At 39.0% G+C, this 15,240-nt stretch overlaps 3 protein-coding genes across 4 annotated transcripts in view; 2 read left to right on the forward strand and 1 right to left on the reverse strand.

Annotated features, from left to right (window-relative positions):
• Positions 1–4,345, forward strand: part of hmgn1b (high mobility group nucleosome binding domain 1b) — an 8,663-nt gene extending 4,318 nt beyond the window's left edge. The window contains exons 1-6 of one of the 2 annotated variants that reach the window (XM_027015468.3): positions 1,179–1,416; positions 2,639–2,668; positions 2,801–2,830; positions 2,950–2,991; positions 3,083–3,190; positions 3,298–4,345. In XM_027015468.3, the coding sequence (XP_026871269.1) occupies positions 1,399–1,416; positions 2,639–2,668; positions 2,801–2,830; positions 2,950–2,991; positions 3,083–3,190; positions 3,298–3,345 (276 nt within the window). In that variant the 5' untranslated portion in view covers positions 1,179–1,398 and the 3' untranslated portion in view covers positions 3,346–4,345. Of the gene's footprint in view, positions 1–1,178; positions 1,417–2,638; positions 2,669–2,800; positions 2,831–2,949; positions 2,992–3,082; positions 3,191–3,297 lie in introns of those variants that run through there. The other variant, XM_081702444.1, reaches the window with a different exon arrangement.
• A 3,538-nt stretch (positions 4,346–7,883) lies between these two features.
• Positions 7,884–13,099, forward strand: mipepb (mitochondrial intermediate peptidase b). The gene is given in 22 exon segments (XM_081701929.1): positions 7,884–8,482; positions 8,586–8,756; positions 8,871–8,959; positions 9,056–9,076; positions 9,078–9,140; positions 9,308–9,371; positions 9,474–9,656; positions 9,823–9,979; positions 10,129–10,177; positions 10,266–10,326; positions 10,413–10,465; positions 10,746–10,899; positions 11,186–11,451; positions 11,453–11,538; positions 11,921–11,930; positions 11,932–12,028; positions 12,138–12,212; positions 12,369–12,436; positions 12,438–12,483; positions 12,571–12,686; positions 12,789–12,868; positions 12,949–13,099. Coding segments are annotated over 22 exon segments (2,124 nt in total). The 5' UTR covers positions 7,884–8,344; the 3' UTR covers positions 13,026–13,099.
• Positions 13,100–13,225: 126 nt separating this feature from the next.
• On the reverse strand, positions 13,226–14,723 carry rps25 (ribosomal protein S25). Its single transcript, XM_027015413.3, has 5 exons — positions 14,580–14,723; positions 14,111–14,203; positions 13,724–13,907; positions 13,371–13,469; positions 13,226–13,280 (listed from the first exon to the last, which is right to left on the reverse strand). The coding sequence occupies exons 1-4, from the start codon at positions 14,706–14,708 to the stop codon at positions 13,375–13,377; spliced, it is 501 nt and encodes a 166-aa protein (XP_026871214.2). The 5' UTR covers positions 14,709–14,723; the 3' UTR covers positions 13,226–13,280; positions 13,371–13,374.
• Positions 14,724–15,240: the final 517 nt, after the last annotated feature.

The raw sequence follows: 15,240 nt of genomic DNA on the forward strand, positions 1-15,240 counted from the left end.
GTCTATAGCAATAACTGGCTTTTATGCATAGTTTTTGTTTCATGCAAAGTTTCAGTTCAGTGAGGTAGTTTTAAGTGTCGTTACCACGCACATACATGAGTGAATATGAATCGCTTATAACGAGATTATGTTTCACGGGCACTCCTTAACTCATTTTTAAATGGTCATTTCAAATCTGTCACTTTACTTATTTCAGTCTAGGTTGTTTGTAAAATTCATCCGTCGTAGATATGAAACCTGGTTATACTCTGATTTTACGGATAATCCCTCTTATCTGTCTAGCATAAGGCAAGCGCTGTCGACTTTTAACTTCTCATTAACGCAAATTCATGTAACGTTTCCATTATATAACTGGGGAAACGCGCCTAAATCAAACACGGAAGCACAATTACTTATTTGCCTAGATTATGTTTATATTTAAAGCTTTTATTTAGTACAATTCTTTGATTTGCAGACATTTCAGACGTAATGTTTGGAATTATTGAAATTCCCTCTGGTGGTGAAAGCTGGGCACATGTAGCCGTGAATCAATTCCCCAGCCAATATATATGTCAACAAAAGCTTTCTAAAACTAGGACAGCTAAATAAAACGGAGAAAAGAAAGCAGCGCCGTCGGGATTTACAAAAAAATATATCTATCTCCTCACTCCTCACATATGCCAGCTAGCATGACAGCAAACAGAGAACTGCGAGTTGATGGTTTTGTTTTATAGAATTGATCAACCAGCCAACAGTCGCCATTTTGCTCCCGGTAGCTGTCCTTTGCCGCTTCTTTGCGGCTCAGAAAGTCTTTCTGGAAATGTTTATAACCTATCTGGTCAACCACTTCCTACAGCCCGCTGTATACACATTAATATACATTAAAACGAAGAAACGAAGCGGTTTGTGGTATTATTTTCATGAAGTGTTTTGGACACGGGCATTTATAGGCAAGGGGAATATTTAGGAAAATATGACATCTTGAAAGGTATGTTGTGCTTAATATAAGCCAGCCGATCTGGGTTTCCACACTCGAATCGAGTCATTGCCGAAACAGATCGTACACCTCTGATTGGCACGCAAAATCACCCACACAGGTATCTTGCTATGATTTGAAAATGTGTTGTCGACTCCAAAAGCCAATGAATAGGAGCGGGAGGCGGAGAAAGGCTTTGCCCACCAGCTCGGCGCTGTAATGGAGTGAATAGGGAAGAGGGGGGGAGAGAGTCCAATCCGGTTTGAGCTAGTTTGTGTTTCGATGGAACATTAACGTCTTCCTACACTGTTAGGACGTGCTGTGTGAACCTTTTAGCGAGCAAAGCACAGTTATTATTTCAACTGTTTTACTCCTCGTTATATTTTCCTGTGCGACCTGTGTGTCTCTTTGTTAAAAAAAAAAAAAAATACGCAAAGACAGCCATGCCCAAAAGGAGCAAAGTAAGTAGTATACTTCAATTAATGACGAGTCATCTTTTAAATATCAATTTGCAACAGGGCAAAAACACGTGAGTTTTTTTGTTGTTTTCGGCGTGCATTTCAATGTTATTGATCTGTGCAGTGTGCGAGATTGCACTGTGGTTTGTGTTGCACTGTCAGGTTGGAGTGTAAATGGTAGCGATGAGTGTGTTTAGATCTGAGAAGTGGCGGCTTTTAGTGTGCGGAGGCTGAGATTTTCCTCTGCCCCACTGTGGACCTAACTGGAGATCGTGTTTGTGTTCTGCTTTTAACAAAGAGCTATGGGAAAAGAGGACAGTGATTCTCTTAAATGTTTTACTCACTGTTTACAATTGTATGAACTACCCTGGATTACAGATCCAGACAAAGGAGTATAACAAGACGATGTACTTTTTATTTTTCTTTCGTCTACAGTCTTATCGCCCGTACATGACTAAACACGCTAGAAAACGTGAAATTAGGGGGTTTTTTTCGTTATAATATTTGTTTGTACTTTTATAGTTTTGCTAAACCCATTTCTTAAGATTATAATTCTCCTGAAATTCAAGGTAAGCACTTGAAACGAATGTACGTGCATGGAAGTGCTCCTCGACGCGCGCTGTGTTGGTGTCATGGCTGCCCGTGTGCACCCGATCGATTTACACTTGGAATCTGGAGGGAAAACGTCCGCTTATGTATTGTGTTTGGAGGCAGCACATTGGTGTAAATATTAATTACGTCGATTTTTTTAATTGACGTTGCGAATGCGTCGCCACAACATTTGATCGTGCAAATCTGAGGTTAAGCAATGGCGATTCTTGTGCATCACAGCGCCACTGGTGCTTCCAAGTATTCTAGTTTGTTCTCCAGGCTCGCAATGGCTGTGTACGTCGCAGTGGTGCTTTAGAATAGGTGGCGGCAATGCAAAAGTCATATGATATCGCGCAGGGCGCTTTCCTGCGGCCGTCCAAATCTTCCTTTCTGTACTGAATAAATTGGTCTATAAGGGGGCGGGCCACACAGTTCCCTCCTCTGCCTGGTGCGTGGAGAGGCAGCCAAACGTACACAATACAAGCAATGGCGGGCTCCGGGCTCAACATATGATGAGTCTACTTTTTTAGTGGTAGATAAGAGAGTTTTGACATCACCAGGCGTCACATGGACGTCATCGTGATTTATTCTGTGTTTTTGTGCATTTGCACTGATCAAACATTTACCTTTGCAGGCGAACAATGATAGTACTGAAGCCAGTGAGGTAAGTGTATAGTTATTGCATTAACAATAACTATAGGATACAATAAGTTTAACTATACCGTGTTAAAAGTTATGATGGTACAAATAATGTCCGTTTTTCCTTTTTCTTCTCTATTATTGTTTTATTTTTCAGCCTAAAAGGAGATCTGCAAGATTGGTAAATGTAAGCATAAGGATATATTATAAAAATATTTGAAATGAGGAGCCAGGTTAATTAGCAAAACTCATTAGACTAACTGATTTTTTTTAAACTGTGCGTCCCCCCCTCCCCCCGATATTTAGAAACCTGCACCTCCAAAGGCAGAGCCCAAGCCAAAGGCAAAGGTAAAGAACACCTGTCTTTCTGTTTCACTCCTATGAACCTAAGTGCTACATTTCAGTAGTTTCTAAAGCAGGCAATGTATGTTCTGTGTAGAAGGCACCTGCCAAACCTAAGAAAACCAAGGAGCCGGAAAAGGCCAAGGAGGAGCAGAAGAAAGAGGAAGTCCCTGCTGAAAACGGCGAGGCAAACCCCAAGGATGAGGTGGGGGGGGGGCACATCTCTTGGGCTATTAAGGAAATATTGATCTTTATGAAATCAGTTGTGTCAAATGGTTATAAATAGTAATACTTATGTACATTGTTTTTCAGGCAGCAGCAACAGAAGCTTCGGAGCAGAAGGAGGATGCGGCGGAATAGCAGCTCTCTGGGTCCATCTCTGACCAGTGCTCCCTGTACCTCTTTTCTTGTACAATTCAGGGGAATATTTTTATCTACTATTTTATAAAGGCAGGTTTTTTAGTAGTTTGATTGTAGAGACACATTTTTTATGAAAGAAAAGATGCATTTTGAGAGGGATTTCATCACATCCCGCATTTTTACATCTCCAGAACAATTATTGTCATTGAAAATGTCAGGGGTTTTTGTTTTGTTGTTTTCTCCTCTTTCAAATGGGGAGGGAGTGGGGCAGGTTAAAGCGTCATGCACATGTAGTCATGACGTTCACAAAGACGGTTGGAAAACTTTTCAAACTTGCCTGAATGACTAACATTCCATTGGCTCTTTGAGGGATTTTGTGTGTGTGTGTGTGTGTGTGTGTGTGTGTGTGTGTACATGCGCAAGTGTAACCTGTGTGCGTGATGGGGTGGGAGGTGTGAATTACTCATTGTTTATTGTTTATTGTTTATAATGAGAGTGATTACTTGTAGAATGTTTGTTTGTAAGATGTGTTCCATATGTTAACTCTTGTACCAATGCAGTTTTCTCTAACCATTCTGCTTAATAAACCTTATCTCTAGTACTGGAGTTCTTCATGTAAGGCCTGTGCATTGCGTGTCTTGATTTTGTCTCTTCTGTGATAGCACCACAATAGATTTGTATAGCTGTGAAAAGGACTTTTTGACTTTATATGCAGTGTGTAATGGTACATTGTCAGGGTGGTAAAAATGGAATATCATTGTCCTTAGCAAAGCTAACACGTACTTAATTTTGAGAAATGTCACTGCGCTAAATCTTGGTCCTCTTTGGGGCAATCAGATGATCAAGCATAAAATCTCAAAACTGTACTGCACTCATACCAGCAGTAGCAATATTCTTGTGCAAGTACAAATGTACAGTTTCTTTTTTGATCATTGTTAATAGATGTATCTCTGTATTGTTTGGTTAAAACAAGCCAATAAAATTGGTTGTGACACCTGTCCCTCATTCTATGAATAATTTTATATATATATATATATATATATATATATATACACACAGTTGTGTTCAAAATAATAGTAGAGCAACATGACTAACCAGATCAATCACTGTTTTTGCTAGAAATTATATTACTACATGGCAAATCATTTACCAGTAGGTGTAATAGAGTCATATAAAACCATCAGACCCAACATTCATGATATGCATGCACCTGAGTTTGTGTAATTGAATAATTAATTGAAATGGGCGTGTTCAATATAATAGTGTGGAATTCAATTAGTGAGGTTCAATTAGTGAGAAAGCCTGAGAAAAATGGGTCATTCCAGACATTGTTCAGAAGAACAGCATACTTTGATTAAAACCTTGATTGGAGAGGGGAAAACGTATAAAGAAGTGCAGAAAATGATGGGCTGCTTAGCTAAAATGATCTCCAACTCTTTAAAATGGAAAACAAAACTAGAGAGACATGGAAGAAAATGGAAGACTACTATTCGAATGGATCAAAGAATAGCCAGAATGGCAAAGACTCAGCCAATGATCAGCTCCAGGGTGATCAAAGACGGTCTGAAGTTACCTGTGAGTAGTGTGACAATTAGAAGATGCCTGTGTGAAGCTAATCTATCGGCAAGAAGCCGCCGCAAAGTCCCAGTTAAAAAAAAGACATGCTGAAGAGGTTACAATTTGCCAAAAACACATGGACTGGCTTAAAGAGAAATGGGGAAACATTTTGTGGATTGATGAAACTAAGATTGTTCTTTTTGGATCCAAGGGCCGCAGATCATGGATCAGTTTGCATATATCAAAATACTTGAAGAGGTCATGTTGCCTTTTGCTGAAGAGGAAATGCCCTTGAAATGGATGTTTCAAAAAGACAACGACCCCAAACACACCAGTAAGCGAGCAGCATCTTGGTTCCAAACCAACCAAATAAAAGTTATGGAATGGCCAGACCTTAATCCGATAGAAAGCATTTTTGATGTCCTCCTACAAGTTGTTTCTGAGGCAAAACCAAGAAATGCAGAGGAATTCTGGAAAGTTGTCAAATTATCCTGGGCTGGAATACCTGTTCACAGGTAGCTGGTCGACTCCATGCAATACAGATGTGAAGCAGTTCTCAGAAACAGTGGTTAAACAACTAAATATTAGTTTAGTGATTCACAGTAATGCTAAATCCTAAAGATTTTTCAGTTTATACAGTAAATATCGGAGTTTGTGAAGAAAAATGCAGACACTGCTATTTTTTTGAACAGCCCAATATTCATTTTTCTTCAATTTCTGTAAAATAATTTTAAAAATTGATACATTTTTTTCTTCATGTTTTGATTTAGAATATAATGTGCCGTGTTCCCAATGCATGGAAATAAAAACTATTATAAAGATTCTGGGCTTTAGTCACGTGTATGTGTGTGTGTGTGTATGTATGTATGTATGTATGTATGTATGTTTGTGTATATATGTGTGTGTGTATATATATATATATATATATATACACACATATTTTATATATATATACACACATATTTTATATATATACACACACACACACACACATATATATACACATATATATATATATATATATATATATATATATATATATATATATATATATATATATATGTAGTCTGATGCCTTTTGTTTAAAAGATTATTGTTCAGGCCTTTCAGTATGTCGTTTTAATTACTGAGGTAATAAAAACCAGCAATATGTCATAAATAGATACAACATAACAGTTCATCATGGTAGACAAGTGAAACTATAAATGTTCTAGAATGTTATAGCATTCAGTTACAGGGTGATTATAGTGAATATTATAGTAATTAACTTATAATTAAGCAGTATCAAAAATAAGAATAAAAAGAGTAAGAATTGTGTATGTGATTAAGGATCTTGCTCATTATGTAGTGTGAAGTAAGTGTGATTTTTAAAATTTTGAACAGCTATATTATTTTTTACAATTGTACAAGTATGCTTAAAGATGCTATACGAAACAACCCCTCTTTTATTAGGTCTTATCTTAATGACATTATCTTAAGGAATGCAGTGAACAGCAAGGGGCTGAGATCATGCAAGTCTGATTGAGCAGGCTAGAACTGCAAACAATAGATAACGGCTCAAGCTAGCTGGCTAGGAGCACTTTTTATAGTACATTTCCTAGAATTGGTGTCTGATTCCTTGAAACTCTAGAATAGTCTGTTAAAAATCTATGTTTTTATGACTTTGTGAAAAATTACAATTTGTGTAAGTTTTAGGTTGTGTACACCATTTGTCTATTTTGTTACATAACAGTTGCCAGTATCACAGATTATAGAACTTGGTCTTCTTTACACTATGAATATGTACTTAGTTCAACAGTTCAGACTTGCTTTGTAAGAAGCCTATAGTTCAAAATTGCACATTTTTTGAAAGCCGCCAAAACACTTTTTAATTGCTTTAATTTAGTCTTATTTATTTTGTAAATTGTACAGTTAAGGAGGGCAAAAAGGCCCAGCTATCATTTTCCATTTAAAAACAAAGATGTGCCCTTAAAATACTGCCACTTTATTTCACAGGAATACACAAAATGATGGAAGTGATGGAAGACTCAAATTTGCATCATAGTTGCTGAAACTTTTAATGTATGTTAACTACGGCATCATTAACATCATATGTGCTTCTACAAAATTGTGTTCCATAAACCTCACAGAAATTTTGTAAAGAGATCTGTCAGCTAAAATGTGGGAATTCAGTCTGTCACTTTGGACATATGAACAGCATTTTTCAAACATTTAAATACTTTTAAAGCAGGATGGAACAAGGCATTCAAAAATAAATGTCTGTATTTAGGAGAACACAAACACCTCATTAGACAATTAGAGAGACAGCTAGATAGATACATAAATGGATGTTAACTAAGATATTGTGTTTTTACATTGGCTTAGGATAGAACATAAGATTGCACATCCTTTTAAAAAATATCCTCAAATAAATCCTGCATTGTTTTATGTGGATCTGCAGTTTTTAATGGTGACACAAACACAGGGACACTGTACAATGATTTCTGGAAATTTAATTACTACTGAGATTTTTCAGGAAACGAGATCTGGAGGAGCTTTGAGTAGCCTATGTTTAGGTACCCTTAAACTTACGTCTGGGATAAACAATAATAATACAATGTAGGCTAGTTGTAGTCTGTTTAATACAGTATCAGTTGTGAACGGGGAACCTGATGTTAGTCTACATGATTTTCTGGAAAATGTCTAAATAGGGTAGGTTTTAATAGCAGCCTGACTCAGTCCTTCAGATATCAAACCGTTCAACAGTTTAGATATGTCGTAGAGGAAGCACAGCATTAAAACGTCGAACACAAACGCTCATTTCATTAGGCCTATGTTTTTAAAGAGATTTACGGTTTCGTTAAAGGTTTATAAAAAATCTGCTTTGTTCTATCAAATACCGCCATCTAAAGGGAAATTACTGTAATGTACTCATTAATGTAAATATAGCCTACATTTCAGGAATGTGCTATAGTGAAACATAAGTGACTTCCTTAACGTTATGTCTACCGGCGTTGCTAGATTCCATACAAAAATGTTTTTATGCAAACTACAACGAAATTGAACTTGTGAGGGAAGATACTCAAATCGTAACTTTATGTCAAAATTTAGTTCACTGATAATTCCTTACTTGCCTCTACATAGGAACTAGTACTCCTGGTCGTAAATCTGACGGGGTGCGAAAGGTGAGCAAGCCGCGGGAGTTGAATAGGACGCTAAGCGTTAACAGCTATCCAGAAAAATCTCATGGCGAGAAAGCAGTAATCTAGAGTATTAAACACAAGGTAGGATGGACAATTCATCCTGCGCCTTAATGTGGAAAATTAATAGCGATTATGACACATTTGTGAAACATAACCTTGGATAACATTAGATTAGCGAACATCTTGTTTGGCTAGCCAGCTGTCCTGAACATTTTGAATCATTTTACTGGCCAGCTATTAAGATAATCACTTTAAGGAACCATGTTAACACCTCGTCTCTTTAATAACATTTTTAAACATTCGGAGATAATATGTAGACATGTTAATACTTGGTCTCCTGTTGGAGCGGCTTTCAACACGCAGCAGAGGCGAGGTCGGGACCAATTACAAAATAATGTGGCAAGTTTCTATTTCGCTACACGGTAAAAATGAGGGGTTCTCTTTTTTTGTGAGTTTTAAGGTATCCAGGTGTTTGGGGGTAATGTAAATTCTTTGTCTGCAGGGGCTTTTTGGTAATCCACGGCTAAGTACTCGTCATGGGCGGCTCGCCCAACTTCAAGCGCTCCGGGAAACGGAGCTCCTCGTCAACCGCGCTTGCACGCGTCCACCTGGCGCTCAGACAGTGGAGACGTTTGACCGGCTCTCTGACAGCTTGTGCGAAGTGGCAGATTTGGTCAAATGAATAGTGCTGCACTTCACGTACTCATGTCAACCGTAATCTAGGTATTCATAAATAGTCTGCCTCATTAGACAATGCATAGCTCTTTCAAAAAGTGTTCATTCGCAGGCAGACTTCATTAAAGTTGCACATCCCGATGCCGAATTCCGCAAGGCAGCTGAAAAGACACGTATTGATATTCGCACAGTTGTGGAAAAGTAAGTTGATTTGATCCATTTATAATGGTACGTGCAACACACGTGTTACACCTGTGGAAAATGTTCTGTCTGTGCGCGGGTGTGTGAATATGACAGACTCAGCCCGAATGTAGAACTGTCAGAGCCTGAAGAATCTGTTGGACAGTGAGGATGTTTTGACCACGCTAGATCCAGACACAAGGCAGGTGTAGTATGAGCTCCATGACACATACAGTTAGGAGGCTTGACTAAAACATTACTAGCAAAAGACGCAAAATTAGCCAAAAAAAGTGAGAAGTCTATCAGAATTTAAATATGATGCTATCCTCCTTAAGTGGCAGTTTAAATAATTTCACTCAGTGTTTTTAGGAGAGTTGCTGAACTGTTCATGTTTGACTTTGAGATCAGTGGAATACATTTGGATGAAGCGAAGGTATGCATGTCTTATGTGTTTGTCACATGGGCTCTTTCAGTGTTGACCTCAGGGCATTGTTGATGGAGTGGTTGAATTTATTTGTTGATTTTGTCATTTTAGAGAAGTAAGGTTGTTAACCTGAACGTGAAGCTGCTGGATCTGAGCTATGAATTCCTGCAGGCCTCACATCATCCACAGGCAATAGAGAAGCGCTATATACCCGAACACATTCGCCACTGCTTCTCAGTTGATGGGGACTCTATTCAGATCGGTGGGCTGCATGCTGATTCTCCCAGTGAGCGGGTATGTGCAGATAAGTCTACGTCTTATTGCCTCCTTGTTTTCGGGTCCAGCATGTCACTTGGGCCAAATGTGGCCTTGTTCAGGATCTTTTTGTTCAGTTTTCAGGATGGAATCAAACCGCATGTCTGTACTGGTAGTTTAAAAAGTCTTTTGTCTCTCCTGCTAGGTGCGGGAGGCAGCGTACAAAATCTTTCTCTATCCAAACCCTAGTCTGCTGCTTTGTTTGGATGAACTTTTGGCTTGCACATATGAGCTTGCAAAGCTTGTGGGCTTTGAGTCATTTGCACACAGAGCTTTGAAGGGAACGATGGCAAACTCCCCAGGTAAAATGGCCTCGTCTGTCACTGCAATCCACCCCGACTGTCTCATAACTGCTAGTAAATTCTTATGTGGTCTTCTGCAGCTTAACTGTGGTCTTTATACGTGAGATTTTCCACCAAAAAAAAGAGCAACTGTATTGATCACTTTTCAGAGACTGTGATGAAGTTTCTAGAGCTGCTTACTGAGAAACTCTAAAACAGGTACATTTCACAAACCCTTGGCTGTCATTGTGAATGTAAAATAAGGGAAGGTGAAAAATATTGTCTGATATATATTGTGACCTTACAGAACTGTCAGAGATTTCATGATGATGAAGGATATGAAGATGAAAACCCATTCAGTGAACTCTGTATGTTGTCTGCAAATGGATTTGTTTTCTATATTGATGCCTTGCTGGATTGCTCATTGCTTACATGTTTTTCTGACTCAATATAGGAGGTAATGCCACGGGATCACCTTTACCTCAGTAATGCAATTCGAGCAGAAATGTAAGCTCACTTGCCTTTACTACGCAATTATACATCAGAAAGGGGTCTCTTGTAGTATGTGGTTTGTCCAAATTCCTTACATTCAGGCTAGCTACAGCATATACAGTATATACATATTTTCTATATAGTGCAAGTAATTCAGCCCAGACATGGATGGATAGGTAGGGGATTTGCTGGATCAGGTGTGTTAAGAGTTGAGAAAATGTACAATAACTTTTAATGCTCTGTCTCTTGGGGACTGGAATCCGAGTTGGGCTGAGTAGATTTTTCCTGGTTTTAGGTGCAACATTGACCCAGCCCTATACAGCCCCTACTTCTCTCTTGGAGTATGCATGGAGGGACTGAATGCGCTTTTCCACCAGCTGCTCGGAGTCTCCTTCCATGCTGAGGAACCACTGGCAGGAGAGGTGTGGAGTGATGATGTCAGAAAGCTAGTGAGATCTATTCCTTGATTTACCAGCATAGTGCTGCAGCCTAATAGGCTGCCAGAAACAGTAGATTGTGTCATTACTTTTTTTCATGAGTGATCCTTGCCAGACAATGGCATACAAAAATTTGAATTTTAAAATAAAAAGCTCATGTGCAACAAAGTTTTTTCTATATTAATTCACCATTTTCAGTGTAATATGAAGTGTAGATCATTATTACATAATTTTAATGACAATTGTATGTATATTCCACATGATAGAATGTCTTTGAGTAGTTAGTGATTGTTATCAGGCTGAACTTCATGAGACAGAGGGGCTGCTAGGATACATTTACTGTGACTTCTTCCGCTGTCCTGACAAACCACCCCAGGTAAAGACTTGTTACTCTGCTTTTCATAAGAGCCCACTCCTCAAATTTCTTACATGGACTCTAGCTTGGCAGGACTGCCACTTCACCATCCGTGGCGGGCGGCTGAAGGAAGACGGGCAGTACCAGCTGCCTGTGGTGGTTTTGATGCTAAGCCTGCCACCTCCTGCTGGCAGAGAGCCTCCTCTTCTCACCCGTCATGGTGGAGAACCTCTTCCATGAGATGGGCCATGCCATGCACTCCATGCTGGGCCGGACTCGCTATCAGCATGTCACTGGTGAATACTTGACTGTCAGGGGATTTTATTGACATCCCAGTTGATATTCATTTTCAATATTGTTTAATGCAAACTACAGGGTTCTTGAGCGATACGCCTGATGGGACACCACCACTGCAGTTTTATTTCCAGTGCTTTTAAGATAATCTACTTTATCTCATCACCTAATTAGAAAGCATTCTGGTTCAGCTGAATGAATTGAGAAAATTTTTATCAAGCTCCTGTACGGAAGACTTTACTTTAGTAACAGGTGTGTAATTAGCTAAAACAGTAGATACATGGACTAGCTCAGTTCTCCAGGGCTCTAGCTGAGGATGCAAGATACATATGGAACTAAAATAGACGAAACACATTAAATTTAAATTCATGCATGGTTGTTCAGGCACCAGGTGCTCCAGACTTTGCTGAAGTGCCATCTATTCTCATGGAGTTCTTCGCCTCCGATTATCGTATTATGAGCCAGTTTGCTTGCTACTACCAGACAGGTGAGGTAAGTTACTCCTGAGCTGCCATTTTAACAGTAAACAAAAAGTGACTGCAGCTGAGTATGACACAGTTGGAATAGGGGTTTGCATACTGCAAGTTTTCCACTTCTCTAGCCTCTTCCCGAGAGCATGGTGTCCCGTCTATGCCAGTCCAAGAGGGTGTGTGGGGCTGCTGACACTCAGCTACAGGTAACAAACTCTCCAAAAAAATTTTACATTTTTAAATTATGTACTTATCTGTATTCAGCAATGACTAGGTAATGTCAGCTAGGTACTGTAACTGCAAGTCAGATGCCCAGCTGAAACATGCTTCTCTCCTAAAGACTTTTTTTTTTTAAATTTCAGATTTTCTATGCTGCCTTAGACCAGGTGTATCATGACAAACCAAAATGCACAACCACCACTGAAATTCTAAGATATGCAAGAGAGTTTTTATGGACTACCATATGCTCCTAATACGGTAAGTTACATAAAACATATTACTATAGCTTACTATTTATAGTACACAGCATGTTGCTTAATTTGAAGTGTTGGTTCTTGATTGCAGGCGTGGCAGCTGCGGTTCAGCCATCTGGTTGGCTACGGTGCAAAGTACTACTCCTACTTCCTGTCCAGAGCTGTGGCCTCCATGGTGTGGAGGCAGTGCTTCCTCAAAGACTCTTAACGGGTGAGGGGACCGACCTCCGCCACCACTACACCAAGTTCACCGCCTGCCTGCCTTAGGCCCGAGATCGTTGCGCTTGTTTTACACAGCATATGTTGCTCTTTCAGAGCCATGGGAGAGCAATTCCGCAGAGAGATGTTGGCTCATGGTGGGAGCAAGGAGCCCATGCTCATGGTTGAAGGTAAAACGCTCTAATTTCTCCAATATTTAGTTCTAACAAAGTTTAATCTGTCACTTGATTAACTTTCCCTGTCTTTTTAGGAATGCTACAGAAGACCCCTACTATTGAAGACTTTGTGGAAGCCCTAGTGTTGGACCTTGATGAATTTAAATCCTGAAATTCACTTCACTCCCCCTTCCTTCTGAGGATTTCATGCAGGAGACCATTGTGTTAAAAAAAACAAACAAACAAAAAAACCCCCCGACTGTTAAAGTTGTATGAAACTATTAAGTGTTGCTGCTCTTTCACATGTACAATTTTAACAAACCCAAGAACTTCAAATTGATTTCCCCCCCCAAAACTCACTCAAGTCAAAAATAATTTTTTGTTGTTTATTTAACTATACAAATGCCAGAGTGTGCCAGAGTGAAACCTAAAATAGCAAGAGAGGGAAAAACATGTTACACATTAGACAATATTACAGTTAACAGCCAATGGATCATACTGGAACAATATTAATCACCTCACTATGCTTCCTTCTCTGGTGCAGCCTCATCTGTGCCCTTGGTGTTGCGTGTGTAGATCACCTGAGCCCTGTGCTTTGACACCAACTTGATCATACCTTAAGGAATAATGAGGAAAACACCTTTAGGAAACCTATAGCAACCGCATTCATTTGAAAATGCTTACACCAAAACCATGACACGTCTGACATTTTATTAAAATCCATGCAGATGGCACCAATCCAACTCTACTGCGATCATAAAAAGACAGTAAGCATATAAAATTAAGAAAAGTTAGTTCTAACAGTCAAACACAGACTGATGAAGTGCACGCTTGTGTACTGTAACCATCGAGCATTAGAGCATCCCTTACCTTTGCCAAGCAGTTCGAGGAGAGCTGCCCTAGCAAGTGAGCCTCTGATTTTCAGCCTCTCAGACACAACAGCAGGTGTGATGAGCTTGTAGTTGGGGACCTCTTTGTACAGCTTGTCATACGTAGCCTTATCGAAGAGGACCAAGTTGTTCAGCTTGTCCCTCACCTTTCCTTTGGACCACTTCTACTCCAAACAGGAAAAAAGACATATCAAAAGGGTTAGCTAAGAAAGTCAACTAGCAGAATTAGTCGAGTAGTATTTATTTTTAAGGCTATAGCAGGCAACCCCAAGGTGATCTGAATACCGACAATGAGGTATGAGCGTGGCAGGAAAGTAATTTTTATTAAGGAAATGCATAGGAAAACATAAAAAGGCTAAACCGTTACCTTCTTTTTCGCCTTGCCTCCGGATTTATTGACGGGATCCTTGTCCTTTTTGGACTTGCCAGAATCCTTCTTCTGCTTTGTATCCTTAGGTGGCTACATGGACACAAACAGCGATGTTACATGTGTGTAAAAAGCCTGTATATATATCGATTTAAAACTGAGTGGTTACTTAAACCATTTCGTTTTTAACTTATAAAGCTAAAAATTACGCTAGATAACAACACAATCCAGCTAACTAGCCAAGTCTAGTCAGGCCTCATGCACGTTGTATAGAGCAGAGCGCTAGCTACTGTGCTAACTGCACCGTACACATAAAATAATCAAATAAAAAGAAAACTAATTGACATTTGCCACATTTTCTTTTTCACTGAAACAGTCTTAATCATAATCCATCGTACATAGTTGGACACGCCAATCAAATGCGAAGTTAAATGCTATATTTTAATATTATTTAAGCTCCGCTACTTACCATGCTGAAGCCTGGCGAGCTGCGGAAGCGAAAGGAAGTTGAAAAAAATTCATGTCCGCTTTGCCAAAGCTCTTCTTCAGCTTTATTTGACGTTGTGAATGTGACTGTTGTCAAAATCAGGACTGCCATCTACAGCACGTATTAGCCTCTATGCAGGCCCTGACATTCAAGTAGACACAATTAGGTATGAACGCACCAGGAGACAAAATAAGACAATATTGCCAAGTATCTGTAGTCTTTATGACATTCAGACACAGCATCTCAGTATACGATAATATTCCATGGTACACTTCATTGGTTTTGTGAGTTTGTCCAGATTCCAGATTTATTTTGCTCCCAAAATATGGCACATACTCATATGTTCCTATGAGGGTTAGCTTTAATAGTTAATAAATACAGCAATTTTACACATATAAAGTTTTGAGGTATTACAACTGATAAAATTTGTTATTTGCCATTTAGAATTTCACAATTTAAATTAAATTAATTACTCTTACTTTTAAAATAAGCTACTCTAAGATGAGACTTCAGAAAATAAACTTTCAGTATTTCAGAGCAAAAGGGTGAATAAGAAAACTTGTTTAAAATGTAAATATTTCAGTTTTAACTCTAAGCCATGATGAGTACACCTAGACATAAAAACAACAAAAAAAATTAGTTT

Source organism: Electrophorus electricus, chromosome 19 (assembly GCF_041902795.1).
Source record: "Electrophorus electricus isolate QZ-2024a chromosome 19, ASM4190279v1, whole genome shotgun sequence".
Classification (NCBI taxonomy): Eukaryota; Metazoa; Chordata; class Actinopteri; order Gymnotiformes; family Gymnotidae; genus Electrophorus; species Electrophorus electricus.

Coding starts and splice junctions, on each gene's coding strand:
- rps25 (XM_027015413.3), bottom strand. CDS start 14,708: ATGGCAGTCCTGATTTTGACAACAGTCACATTCACAACGTCAAATAAA. Junction 14,204..14,579: donor GCTCGCCAGGCTTCAGCATG/GTAAGTAGCGGA, acceptor GTGTCCATGTAG/CCACCTAAGGATACAAAGCA. Junction 13,908..14,110: donor GAGGCAAGGCGAAAAAGAAG/GTAACGGTTTAG, acceptor TGTTTGGAGTAG/AAGTGGTCCAAAGGAAAGGT.